The sequence below is a fragment of the Gobius niger genome (assembly GCF_951799975.1).
Source record: "Gobius niger genome assembly, chromosome: 8".
NCBI classification, from domain to species: domain Eukaryota; kingdom Metazoa; phylum Chordata; class Actinopteri; order Gobiiformes; family Gobiidae; genus Gobius; species Gobius niger.
The window spans coordinates 34,035,390-34,050,157 of NC_136859.1; the positions used below are offsets into that span (position 1 = coordinate 34,035,390).

A 14,768-nucleotide genomic window follows, 5' to 3' on the forward strand; every position below is an offset into this window, starting at 1 on the left:
TCGCGGCTCCATCTCTTGCTAAGCTTAATCCTTTCATCGCAAAATAAAAACAGTCGCCATAGGTACGACACGGGCTGCACAATGTTTTTTTAAATCGAAACAGCAGCTGCGCAGCAAAGTGGAGCAAGAAGAGTGGGTGGGAGGGGCTTACGATGAGATCGCTTGAAAAAATCCCGGCAAAAAGTGTCATGCTTAACTGCATTAAACCATTTAACATAGATAAATGTATTTTTAATGTCAATTCTCAGATCAATTGGAGAAAAAAAGAAGAAATCTCGAATATTTGTGCAAATTGGGGCTTGACTTCAGTGTGTCTGGAGTGGACCACAGTTGTTGAGGGCAAACTGTGGAATGCAGAGGGAGGGAGAGAGTTCAGCTTCCTGACAGCCTGGTGGGTGGAGCTGTTCTTCAGTCGGCTGGACCTGGCCCGTAGACGCCACAGTTCCTTCACTGAAGAGACAGCCAAACCTAGTAACGTAATCCATGAGTCGGTAGTAAATTTGAGCTCATCAAATGTTTGTAGAAAGCCTCCGGGAGCTTCTTGGAAAGCACTGGAAACACCTGCTTCAGTTTGATAAATGTATGAATAAGTTTTATTTCCACAGACTCCGAGCATATTTCATTTTATTCACGTAACACGGCTGCACCTTAAGGTGTCATTGGCTTTGTCCTCAGCCAGTTTGAAGGCGTATTACTTCTGAAAACATACTGGGCAATTGTACTAACACTTTTGGCCACTCTCGCTGTTAGTTGCTGCGTTCATTTAGCCATACATTTTTTCTGTCACAGCAAAGATCTTCCTTATTTAAAACTATGTCTCAACAGTAATCCCATGATTTATTCTTGCTTATATGCCCCCCACACGGCGCGCACTTGCACATCGCCTGCCTCAATGTTGTGATATCGATTCACCGCTCAAACTATTTTCTGAACTCTCTGCACTTCACCCTGTTTCACACGGCTCACTGTCCTGTATAATTAAGCCGCCCTCCCCTATATAGAAAGTCCACTTGTAAGGCAAGGCAAGGCACGGCAAATGAAAGCTAGATAGATTTTTTTTTTTACGTAGTCATCAATTTTGATTTTTGGGTTTTAATGTCAAAGTAAAAAGTGGATCTATTTTATCGACCCGCACTTCATCGCTACAATATTGCTAGTTTCTCACACGTATCTGTTGATAAATACTGAATCCCCCCAACAACACTATCATAGTAATGTGGTTATTTGGTTTTTGGAAGACACCAGCTGCAAAACTTTAGGGCTATTTTGATCAAAATAGTTTTTCCTCACACTCTTAAGATAAGATTATCCTTTATTGATCTCACAATGGAGAAATTCACTTGTTACATTTGGCGTTCAGTAAGATCACTCAGGTTGTCCAAAATAGACAGGAAATGTGCAAACAGTTAAATAGTAAAAAAGAGGTATCTTTTGTACAATGAGTAAAAGCAAACCTCTCCACTTGCAACAACATCTCCACTTCAGTAGCTCCGACAGACTCCAAACTTTCCGCTCTTGGATTTTGAAGTTCAATTCATCAAGCAAGAATTATATTATACTACCCAAACAGATTTTTCCGTATTTAATTCCTGCCTGATGACTTTTCCTTTTACAGATTTTTTCACTAATAACAAGTTCATTCCAAAACTTAACGAGATATTCTAAATCTCCTCTGAGCAAATCTTGTAACTGTTTTTTGAACAATAAAATAAGACAATTCATTTAAAGTTGGCTGTATCCATTTAGATTTTGTAATATTGGCTAATTTACACATAAAATGCCCCTTTTTCTTGCAAAATGTTCTCATATTTATGTCTACAGCAAATGTTTCAAATTGATTTCGTTAAATATTTTTTTTTACACCTGCTTCGCCTTAACTTAACTTGGATCAACAGATTTAGACTTGGACCTCTCTCTCTCAGCCTTGTTGTAATCCTCCTTCCCTTCCTTCTCGCAGCATCACAGGCTCGGCGGTGTGCGCCTTCTACATGGACGACATCGAGAAGGCCTTCAGCGGCAAATTCAAGGAGCAGCGGAACAGCGAGTTGGCGTGGACACCGGTTCCCGAGGAGCAGGTCCCCAAGCCCAGGTACCGGACTTTAAATAACGAGCTGTCACGGCCCCAAGACGTGTTTATCTGCCAGTGACAGGGAGAGCCGCGCATCTGCCGCCGCCGCCGCCGCCGCCGCCGCCTTTCACACACCTGTTAGTCCCTCTGCCACACGCCAACAGCTGCCACAGCCTTTTACATCTGCAATAAAACACTTGCACATACCACTGCTCTGTTTACTCGGCGCGGCAGGCGGAAGTGTGCGAGCTGTCAGGAGCAGGCTGCCAACGTGTGGAAAAGTGTGACAAGGGAGACGGCAGTGGCCAGTTGTTAGGAAGTACAGTAAGTTTGGAGGGGAAGGTCAGTGCAGTTTGAGTATTTGTTTGGGTAACTGATGGACTAACTTATCACGTGGGTGTTTCTGTCTGCTATGGGGTTAGATGGATTACATTGCTGACAAACGTGACTGATACGCAATGCAGAAAACGGGTGTTTCCAATATAAGGTATCAGTTATTTATATTAGATATCAGTAGTTTAGGTTACGCTCGAATAATGAAACCACTGTTAAGGCTTCAAAATAATTCAAAGTCCGTAGAAAGCTTGGCACTTGAGGATGCTGCACTTACTTAAGGAAACTCACTTTAAAGGGGCTAGATGCAAGTTTGCCATTTCAAACTCACTACTGCCATCTCAGGTCATACGTGTAACTGCAGCTTCTATATTAAGCTCATGCATGACGGCACTTCGGACCTGAATTAACAACTTTTTGAGTGACAGTGCAGGATTTTAGAGGCAGTTGTGGTCTGGGCTCATTCTACACATTAGCACATGGCTGGAACATGTAACGGGAGGGAAATACATTATTTGAACATTTTTAAACTCTGTATAGTCCCTTTAAGTACCAGCAGTAAATGTACAGGTGCAGCGTCATGAACCACTAGTTTACAAGGTCAATCTAAAGGCCACCATTTGACACGCGTCCATGTGTCAACACACACAGCGCGTCACAGCACTTCAAAGGCTTTTCTCAAGCTGTGCAGCACTTTAAACATGTGATATATCCATTCATCATAAATAAAATAAGACGAGGGAAGGGTAAGATGTGGCTCATTTCTGCGTGTTAATAGTGACATAGTTTCACTGCTCATTGAAGCAGGATCCTGACGATAGTTTCTCTTTATCAGCTGCTCCTCTCGGCCCTGCCTTTTTTTTGTGGGTCAGGTGTCGGAGACCGAGACACGACTGTGTCACTGCAGATCGTGGTGCAGGTGCATGCTTTGTCTCAACTTCGGCCATTTGTCTCTCATCTTTTAATGCCAGTGGAGCTGCGGGCTGCAGTGCATGGGGATCCTCCTTCAGATCTTTAGCTTGGTTCCTGATAAACAACCTGGAGTAGCAAACCTCTTAACCCAGCGCATTGTCTCCAGCTTTACCTGAATCTTAAAAGCTTCATGACCGGAGAGTGTACAGCCTATAGGCCTGTATGACGCCTCATTTGAAAGCTAAGACCTACAAAACTGAGCTTTATTGTCGTGTTTTCAGAGTTTTTTGGGCTTTTGTTTGGTCACTTTTTTATTGTGTTACTAGCTGAGACCCGGCCTTTGGCCGGGCCTCGCTAGTCTCCACATTTGATATTCAGAGATTATGAGTTATTACAAAGAAATGTCCAGTATAGTCCCTATAACCCGTCACTCAGTACAGCTGTAGACCCGCAGTAAGCAGACCAGTGGTTCCCAACCCATTCCTAAAACTATGGCCACTCCAAATGTTTAAAATAATGAATGCTAAAAATAATTTCAAACAAACTGCAATTGGAGTGTTTGCACCCGTACTCCTTTCTTATAAACTACATCGACAATATGTAGCAAAACTCAGGGAATAGAAATCAAGAAACAGTGGAATATTTATGGAGAAATATTAGCGGTTCAGCTCTAACGGTTCGGTTCACGGTGCAGGACCCATGGTTTGGAGCAATCTAAAAAATAAGAAGTTGTTTTTTATTAGACAGTATTTATATCCTTATAATACAATTGGCAATGCTTTCAAAGCCGATTTATAGAATGTAAAGAAGAAATAGAGAAGAAATGGTACAGCAGCAAAGAAAAAAAAAACATAAATAATAAAAAAAAAGCAACAGTGCAGGCCATGCGCTCGTGAAGTGGTTTCACTTTCGCTTTCCGCACACGGAGGCTGAAGCTCTCGGAGCAGCGCGTTTCATTTGAAGCTCGTGTTTCTGCGTGTACTTTTTTTCGGAGAGAAAACTTTGGAGACGGAATATGACCAGGATTGGATCTTACGCATGTGTCTGAGCTTCTGACATGACAGCACTGGATCTGTAATGAACCACAGCCTCGGTCACTGCAGGAGAGACTTAAACAAAGACGCGTAGATGTGTTTTGGAGGATGTACCTGTACCTGCGGAGCGTCTGCAGCTGCAGTTTAGGGTGAGTGACGATGACACACATCGCCCTGTTAGGATGCGCGCACGCACACATACACACACACACGCACGGCAGTCAGATCTCGTGCACTCGCGTTGTTGTGACGGCGGGTTGTCCTCGGACAGCAGCACCGCGGTCCATATGGTCCCGTGACCAATGCCCGCGGCCGGTGGGACGGTGACGTGGGGGCCGGCCGCGGATTTTTGGGTAATGAACATGGCAAGTGTTATATAGCGCTTTTCCAGACGCTCGTCGGTGTACAATTTGTTGCAGTATTCATTCAGTCCACTGCGCACATCAGCCCCCACCACCAACCACGCACACACTCACTACTGTCGCCAGGTTCCCAAACGGTCTCCCATCCCAGTCCTAACCAGGCCCGTCCCTGCTTAGCTTCAAAGTCGGTATGGGAAATAAAAATGGCGGCGCCCAGGCGGCGGCCATGGAGATAGCGTTTTCTATAATAGATTATTGCTTTTCCGGCACGATTTTGTCGCTCTTTTGACCAATTTTTTCAAGAAGCTTTTAGATTTGGGTGATGCCAAACTGGAGAAAATGTGCTTGGTTCGGATGGGGGTTAAGAGATTAATGGTAATTGAACCTTCTTGTTATACGGTGAGTGTGTTGTTATTACCCGGCTCGGGAAGCTGCAACAAAGGACAGGAGCGGTCCACAGAAAAAGGCGTTTATTGTGAAAACGATAAATAAATGTGCGAGGCGCTGCAGTGTGGCCCGGTGGAGCAGCACAGGGCACTTATGAAAGTAGTAAATCCTGCGGCCTCCATTTCTCTGAACATAAATTGACGGAGCCGTCTTCATCTGTACGGACTCGGCATGCTTGTGTAGAATTTAAAAGAGACATTTGCTGTCATTTTCTTTTGTTTAACCTATTATCTGCCATCTTCAGGTTAGGTTTAGGGTTATTTTCTCCAATTATGCATATCCAAATCTCAAAGCGTGTTGACGTATTGCTTACAAATCAAGCATGGGTTTAAATGACTTGATTTTAGAATATTGATCTTTTTTTGACCGTTTTTGAGCGGTTTTCACTCGATCAGATCAAGAATACGTTGCTTGTTGACATTTCAGACTGGTTCATTTGAAAGCCAAGACTTTCTAGTTTCTAAAAATGTTTGTAAGATCTGTGTGAGTGAAACACAAGGTACATCATATTTGCCATTCCTAATCATAACTCCCTGATCAGAAGTAATAGGTTAACTATGTCTGTCCAGTAGAGCTGCACGGTTTTGGAAAGTATCTCATTAAAACATGAGATTCCCGCACACTGTCGAGCTTGTAACAGTGAGGTCTTTATTCACAGGTGCTGCTTTGTTTCGGCCAGAGGCGAGAAGCTATTTTTAAATCTCTAAAAGATCACTTCTTGTCTTTGCAACCAAGACCGTGTCAGGGAAGGACTTTTGAGATATATGTGCAGTACACACCGGTCGGTAGAGAAGAGCGTGTGTAAACTACATGTACATTTGTGCCGCTGTGATTGTTTGTGTCCCTTAAGTCCTAAACGTGTCATCTCTGTGTCCAGGCCCGGATGCTGTGCGGGGGAGGGCTCCGCCGCCTCCTACAAGTCCTCCACCACCTTCCCCGACGACACGCTCACCTTTATCAAGTCGTATCCGCTGATGGATGAGTCTGTCCCGTCTGTCAACGATAGGCCCTACTTCACCCGCACCACCAGCAGGTACGCCTCTGCTCTCCCCCAGTCCATAAACCTTATTTCTGCCTTTGAAGAATAAATGACGACAGCTCAAGGCGAGACACTGCAGGTGAATGCAGGCCTTTAAAGGCATTACAAAGCATCTCATTGGATTTGAACTGGCATTAAATGTTGGAACATTTTAAATATTTGCATCCATTTTATATAGCGCTTTTCTGGACACTCAAAGACTACATTCCATTATTCATTCACTCAATACTTGGTGATGGTAAGCTACTATTGTAGCCACAGCTGCCCTGAGGTATACTGACTTTTAGCTTGGAGACAGAACCCACTCAATGGCTTTGCTCAACTATTTTTGCTGCATACATTTGTCAGAATACAAAAACTCAAAAGTATGTAGAAGGGCTGCACGATATTGAAGTAACTTACGATATGTGATACTGTGCAATTTTGTGATGACGATATTGTGATATATCACTAAACCATTTCAACACAACATGTTCCGTTTTAATTAAACACAAATCAGCAGTCCAATGAGGACTTTATTCTTGCATTACAGATATTGCATCACCTAATATCATGATATATATTTTTGCCATATATTGTGCAGCCCAAATATTTAGGCCTTTAAATGGCATTTAAAAACATTAAATGTGATTTGTGGCCACCTGTAGAGACCATGCAGTTGTAAAATTACCAAATGTTAATTATGGATAGAGACAGGTTTAATGTATTTGAGTGTAGTCTACACTCAAAGACTTAGGTTCTCAAAAAAGCAGTTAATAATCTGTAAGACTTCAAATATTGCTTTGATTATGGTTTCAATAAATGAGGCTGGATATTAAAAAGTACCTCTTTGGTCACCTTGATTAGTTATAGGAGCTACACAAGTGGAAAATGTGTTGCAAAAGTATAAGGAAGTGTGTAAGTGTCATTTTTGAGAAAACGGGCCCTGTAGTTTGGTAACTTCTGTGCATGTGCGTAAATCCTGGCGTCCTCCACAAAGGAAATGACCATATTTGGATCACGGCGTCTCTTCAGGGAGATTCCGTGCATGTCAGTGTGTAAAAGTCTCAAAATTGACCACAGCATGAAAAAAAACCGATTCCTCACCTGCCGTGTCTCGCTTTAATACATGTCAAAGTCAAGGTGTGTTTGTAAAAATCATTGCTGCGATGTTTCCTCAGGAGTCTTTGGGGAAAGGATTGATAGTCTTTGTGTCTCAGTGCTTCCTGCTTAAATATTGGCACGACATTTAGTTCCCTAACCCCCTCTATATGTTCGCAAACAGCCTCCACCTGCTCTGTAGTCGCACACACCCCGCCTGCTCCAGTCTACCTCCTGATGCAGAGCCAGCCTGTCAGCAGCCCCCGCCCCTCCTCCTCCCGCTCTGGGACGACACGTGCCGCCACACATCTGCCGCTCCCCTAAACCTCCACATCTGCCGCACACCCCCAGTCACCGCGCCGCTCCGCTCTACGCGGGTAAACACAGCATACGGGCCCATCTGCCGAAAAGGGAACAGGCGCCGCACCCGGGCCGCGCACCAAACTCCAAAAAACGCCAAACATCCGCCGGCTTCATTAGGGGGAAGGCTGTGGAAAATTCCCCCCGGTCCGGCGGAGAGAAATATGGCGTCGGCGGCAAACGAGTGAACAATAAAGAAAAGTCAACAACTGTTAAGACTAGAGGTGCCCTTCAGCTCGGCGCCTAATCCCCAGCTGTTCCCCGGGAGCCCGCGGCAGAAGACTCTGAATATGAATCAGGATGCTCTGTACGAAGGCGCTGGACTGAGTTGGTTTGGAGCAGACTGTGACGAGGCCGTGATGAAGCCTGTGTAGTAAATAGAGCATCATTTTAAAGTGACTCCTACTTGAGTAATACTGAGAATATCAATAAGGCTCAGTCGGTGGCGTTTAGGACGGTTTGATTTTCTCTTCAGATTCTTCTTTTCAGAACAAAGCCTATTTTAAAGAAACTTTTTTAGAAACTGCTCTTAATGTGCTGTTCTTAAAGGGACTAAATGCAAGTTCATTTTTATACTCACTACTGCCACCGCAGGTCTTAGGCGTAACTGCAGTCTCTACATTAAAGGGGCTAGACACAAGTTAGCCATTTTATACTCACTACTGCCACCTCAGGTCATACGTGTAACTGCACCTTCTATATTAAGCTCCTGCATGACGGCACTTCAGACCCGAAGCAACACCGTTTTAAGTGACAGTGCAGGATTTTAGAGGCAGTTGTGGTGAACAGGTCTGAGCTCATTCTACACATTAGGACATGGCTGGAACATGTAGGGGGAGGAAAATACTTAATTTTAACATTTTTAAACGTATAGTCCCTTTAAGCTCGTGCATGACGGCACTTCGGACCCGAATTAACAGCTTTTTTAGTGACAGTGCAGGATTTTTGAGGCAGTTGTGGTGAATAGGGCTGGGCTCATTCTACACATTAGGACATGGCTGGAACATGTAGGGGGAGGTACCAAAACCCAGTGTTAAAATGGCCCCGGGGCTGCGTCTGCTGGTCCTGTTATCGGGGCCGACAGATGAAGAGTCGCACTGATGCGTCGCGGTCAAATCAGCGCTTTAGAAATGGCTTCTCCCTTCTCATGGACGCTCATCCACAGTGAGATGTGGGACTATCGACCGTGCACGGCTTTGACAGAGTTTTCGCTGTAAACCTGCCCCCTGTACTTTACTTGAGCTACTGATGTCACTATAACAGGGGGTGTCCACGGTTTTTTCACCGAGGGCCGCATATATTAACATTGTATACAGTGTGGATTCAAATGTTCAACAGGGTGTATTTAAGAGAGTTTTAAACCGTGCCCCACACCTTTATTAGGCTTGGAACCATGCTCGGTCTCACAGTAGATGTTACTCTTTAAGGTTTGAATTGTGTGGAATTGTTAAGATTGCAGTAAAAAGTACTATCTCTGGAGATGTGTACCAACAAAACAAGCCTTAGGGCCGCCAAAATAGTGGTCTGAGGGTTGTATTTGGCCCCCAGGCTGCACTTTGGACATGCCTGTGCTGTAGCATGCTTAAAAATGAAACTTATATAGTGTACACTTGCGTCTTCTTTCACATACCAAAATGCAGTTTATTTCACCTCCGCGTGGTGGCATGTCTGCACTCAAATGTCTGCATGCTTCACATTTTGGTTTATGTTTGTATTGTCGATGCCTTAAATAATTGCATGTTTTTTTTCTGCTTTTAAAGTATTGAGAAGAGTATCGGTGTTCCATAAGGACTATCAATAAGAGTAGTAGTGTTGATAAATCCTTAGCGGTGCACATACCGAGTTTAAACAGGCCTCTTGCTTGTGAGAAGATTCTGAAGTCAGAAGCAGAACGTCCTCAACTCTAATCTGACTTTAACTCAGGGCCAAGGATGTTTAAATCCCACCAGGTCGAAGCATGAGTTAATGCAGCTGTATCGATTGAATTTTTGCCATGGATGCTTACCACAACCAATGAATGCACCTTTGTTTTGGCTTTGTTGCTAGGTTCAAGCTCACTCAGATCGCGGTGGACACAGCGGCCGGCCCGTACAAGAACTACACCGTCATGTTCCTGGGCTCCGACAACGGCCACGTGCTGAAGATCCTGGCCAGCACTCGCAGCGGAAACACCAGCTCCAACACGCAGCTGCTGGAGGACATCGACATCTACAACCCCGACAAGTACGCCGCTTGCTTTCTCTCCTCTCTCTCTCGCGGCATCTATTATTTATCTGACCCGTCCTTTTACTCAACACTCACCGCTTTTCAGAGCTTTTTTTGTTTTGCGCGTAGCTCTTTTTCTAGTGCTTTGATTCGCGCTGCCCACCCGCTCTGTTCCTCTGCTGTAACACTTTGCATCATTCTGTGCGACTAAAAGCAGGATTGGAGTTCGCCTTTTGTGTTGCGCTGAGAATAGAGACGGTTATTTGACGACAACTTGAACTCAGAATCTTGACTGAGGAAGTTACTTATTTGAGTGCAATGATTTTACTTGTAAAAAAATCTGCCTGTTTGTGTCAAGATGAATGATCAGGTGGTTATTTACGAGTTTGACAAGGTTCTCAAAGCATCACAGCGGACTGTTTTTCGCTCCCTCTCATCAGTTGTAGGTTTGTCACTGTGTGAACTATAAACAAAGCTGTGGCTTACCAATGGTATTGTTAAGTGATGATGTCATCGCTCCGCTTCAGGGTCCAATGGAGCCCTATTCACTATAATAGGATTTTGTTGAATTTAACCCACTGTAGAGCCGACGATAGGGCTCTTTTTAAAAATCTGATTTCACAGAAATGTTACATTTACTCTGTGTTTTCTTTAGTAATGCTTTTCTGACATTAATTTCCATCATTTTTTTTCTCCATACACAATGAAGCCCTAATTTGAATATAATAATATCATAATCTTACCTCATGAAATGGTGAGTTTTATTATTTCTGCTTTGTTGTCTATGGAACTGTCAACCGTTTGGACCCACAAGTAGCTTATTTTTGTGTGTGATGTCACACTTAACAGCCCCATAGCGTTCAGTGCAGGCTAACTGAAACTCATTCATGCTAGCAGTTTGGGGAGGGGGGTTTGGGTTTGGAGCCTGCTCTTGAATAAAAAATGAAATTAAAATGGCAAAACATTTGCCACGTCACGTCAGAATGATGAACCTTTGCTCAATAGTGACTTGTAGAGAGGAAAAAATAGTTTAAATGGAAAGTCCATTACAGCAAGGAGCTTCCGGAGCCAGTCCTCACTTCCTCTTAGGCTTCAGCAGCTAATAGCAATGCTATGTCCATGCATTTCACCGATTTAATGTAGTTTTTAGTCTCAGTCATGTGATGAAATTGTAATTCAGCTGTAGACATGATTTAGTCAAACAACTCTTTTTAGCTAAAGCCCCCAAAAAGTGTGTGTAAATGTCATCGACTAAATCTTAAATGAATTCAGTCAACTTCACATTTGTTGTATTCAAACGTAATCTGACTTCTCTGCGTCTCGTTTCTTCTCACACAATACACGGTGGAGCGGTCATCTTGTACTTCTGTGCTTTAATGAGATGAGTTGTTGTATCTTTTCCACAATCTCACATTTGTTCATCTATGGCTGTGTTTTCAGGTGTAATGTGCGCGGAGAGGACCGGCGCGTCATCGGCCTGGAGCTGGACCGGGACCACCACGCTCTCTTCGTGGCCTTCTCCGGCTGCGTGATCCGAGTGCCCCTCAGCCGCTGCGCCGAATACAGCACCTGCAAGAAGTGAGTCGTCATTCATCTATATAATGAAGACTTGAGCTGCATTTCCAAAGATATCTTGAAGTTAAAACTAGTAATGTTTTGAGTAAAAATAGTTAAATTTTCACTGAAGTAAATAGTTTAAAAGCTTGTTATTTAAAATGTGGTCAGGTGGTTAAAGCTAAAGTTTATTTTCATTGTTATGCTTCAGAGTTACAGTTTTGACGGCATGAAATGGTCCTCAAGAATATCGTTTATTGATATTTTCTACCTCAATATATTGAACTTCAAATGTTGGGAGAGAGAAAGATGTCTCTGAATGAAGGAAATGTCTTCCTTGGTATACACGCAACAAATAAAGTCCCTGATGCCCCTGCTTTATGACAGAAAGTAGTAGCGGCTGATTAGCTGGTCAGACCAGGGATAACGCAGAGTATAAGGACACAATTGTCTCTGAATAAACCAAGACTAGAATTGCAGAGGACTCTAAGTACCATCGGTTTGTCATATTAGTTTATGTTATGTTTTCAACTTAAACAATCGTCCCTTTCTTCGCCTACACGGCTAGATCAGGGGCAAAACCATTTGACACAGAAATAATAACCATATTAGGGTGAAATGAGGAAAGACACTGCTAATCCCTCCACAAGAATTTGAGAAGAAAATGCTATTTGCTCTGCTGCCAATTTCATAACTGTGCCCACTCATGCTGCTCTTATCAGCTCTGGACAAAAGCCTGAAGAAATTGCCGATCCTGAGCTATTATCGTTTTGGTTTGCACACTTGGCTGGCTCCATTTTTTATATATATCTTAAAAAAATGCCGTCCTTCCGCAGTTATTTGCGGCGTTGGCAGGTACTAGGCGACAGAGTGACAAACCGGGGCAGCAAATGTGTGGTGCGTTCGCAGTACATGGGATTTGAGAGTTGAGCGATTCCCCGAGTTTTGAGCCAACTTTTTTTCTTTTTTTTTTTTAAGACAACAGAAGCGCATTTGAAATCATTTGCTAAATATTTCAACACACAGAGCACGAGGTCAGGAGCGTAAGGAGTTTTGATGAGCAATACTTCATTGTTGTGATTGATGAATTAGCGGTACAGCTATTAGCAACATAATTGGCCCGATCTTCCCCCTGGCACAATGACAGTGTAGCTCTACACAGCCTCCTAATACACTGAAGTACTCACATGGAAAACACAGTGGTTTAGCCATACGACCTGTGCGTAAGGCTGCTGCGGAAATATGTGGTCCTGACTCCCTTACACCCTGTGCCTCACCATCACCAGAGCTTGTTGGTGAAAACAACATGGTTCAGAGTTTAAAAGACTCCACGTCGAGTTAAACGTGGCCTTACGTGTTTGTATAAAGCAGAGCTCTGTGTTTTTAGTTGGTGCCGCTCTTTTTCTAATAACATGTTTGAGTGCATTAATCACAGCCGGTTTGGAGCAGAGAGGTCGAGGGCTCCGTGTCCCGAAATAGCAGCAGATTTCTGCATAAGTGCCTGGTGATTCATAAATAATAACTGTATCGTTTCACTCACTGATACTTATCTTGAAGGTCAAAAAGGATAACGCATTATTTTATCTGCTTAAACAGCGATGGAGAGATTAATGAAGCAGCTGAGTTAACATTCAGTCCATCCTGAACTAGATCTTTGAGTTCTGGCCAAATAATTATATTGCTCTGGCAACCTGGAGTTCAATTTAGGTTTCAATTTTTGTTTGGTTTTGTCAAATTTTTCAAGATGGTTAGACTGTAGGAAACTGTTGGATTGATGTGTCCCAGTCGATGGAGATGTTTTTAATGAGAGGAAGTGTGGTCAAAGCGGGTCAGCGCTCTAAATCAAGTGTGGAGAACTATTATCCATCCATTTTCCCTCACACAACATGGGAAGTAAAAGACAACTGAAAACTGTGAACAGTTGCAAAGTGTTAAAAGCGGGTCAGAGGGATGCAGCCCACTTGAAATTTCAGAATTTATTAGGATGGGACACAGAACTATCAAATGGAAAGTTTGATAGTTCTGTAAAGTTAAGGTCAAAGACTCGAGCATGGAGCCACCAGTCAAAAATCTAAGACTGCTGCCATTTTCAGCAGCTGTAACTGACCCAAAGTGTCCAGAAGTAAGGTGTCAAGACATCGCCAATGTGAGAAAAGTGTAAACTCATCCAGTATTGACACATCAGCTAACATGTTTAAACTGGTTCAGGAACGATCTAAAGTCAGAGTGCACTGGTCGTAGGTTTGGGAGTGAAGTTTCAGTTTCACTAGCTCATCTTTAATGATGCCTGATAACATTTGAGCATATGTGTGTTGAATAATAGTGGTCGGGTTTACACTTTTCTCACATGCAACGACTCTCGGCACTGAACACCTTGCACTTCCGGACACTTCACATTACTTAGCGTCTTTTTCTTGTCATCTCACTTCATACGACCGTGTTGTCTCTTAGCAACAAAACATTTGATGGTTCTGTGCCCTGTCTCAATCTTTTTATGAAATTTGAAAAGGGGCTCCATCCCTCTGAGCTTTTAACAATTTGTGACTTCTTCCAGAATCTTTCTGATGTGTTTTCCTTCCCATTTTGTGTGAGGGGACGATAGCTGCATTATAATGATAGATTCAGAACGTGGACCTGCTTTGGTCACACCTCCTCTCATCACATCTTCACCTGGGATGTATTCAGTTTTACACATTCTGGAGTTTGAAAATGTGACCAAAAAATGACAATATAGTCAAAATACTAATTTGTGTAATAATTATGCACACTTGGTATATATCCATATTGGTTTCTGCAGTTTGGCAAAACTAATACAATTCAAATGGATGTCAAAAAATCCTGTAAAAGTATCCACCTATAACTCAACAGAAAGGCATAGTATTATTCGGACCATTTACTGCTCAACACATCATAGATAAAGGCTTTAGAGAATGCCTGTACAGCACTCCAGTTCTTCCACTGAGGTTACTTTGCAGAAGACTGGGCTAAGCTCGCTTATCACCCGAGAGAATACTTGAGTAATCCGGCCCATGTGTGAGTAATTTCTCCCTAATAATGTTTAGACACTTCCATAAAGTTAAAAATACGATTGCAGGGTTTAACCCGGGAGTTTGCGGCGGCTCACACTAAGACAAAGGCAGCTGTCTTGTTAAAAAGAGGTACCGTTCCAAAGCCATTAAAACCCAGCTATTCTCTTCCAGTGCGGTTTATGAGCAGAAACCATGCAGGCAGGCGCTCGGTCGTGTTTTCAACCCCCGCTAATGTACGGGCCGCGGCTATTTTTGGAGCCGTGTGGAATGTTGGCCCCGAGTTCTGGCCCCCGTTTCTCTCTCTCGCTCTCTGCCCCTTAACCTAGAGGAAGGATTTCTCGTCCG

General features: G+C 43.4%; 1 protein-coding gene across 2 annotated transcripts in view; it reads left to right on the forward strand.

Annotated features, from left to right (window-relative positions):
* Positions 1-14,768, forward strand: part of sema6cb (semaphorin 6Cb) — a 266,790-nt gene that overhangs the window by 189,303 nt on the left and 62,719 nt on the right. For both annotated transcript variants that reach the window (XM_079561863.1, XM_079561864.1), the window contains exons 14-17: positions 1,958-2,089; positions 6,034-6,189; positions 9,682-9,858; positions 11,281-11,418. In XM_079561863.1, coding sequence (XP_079417989.1) covers positions 1,958-2,089; positions 6,034-6,189; positions 9,682-9,858; positions 11,281-11,418 — 603 coding nt within the window. The remainder of the gene's footprint in view (positions 1-1,957; positions 2,090-6,033; positions 6,190-9,681; positions 9,859-11,280; positions 11,419-14,768) is intronic.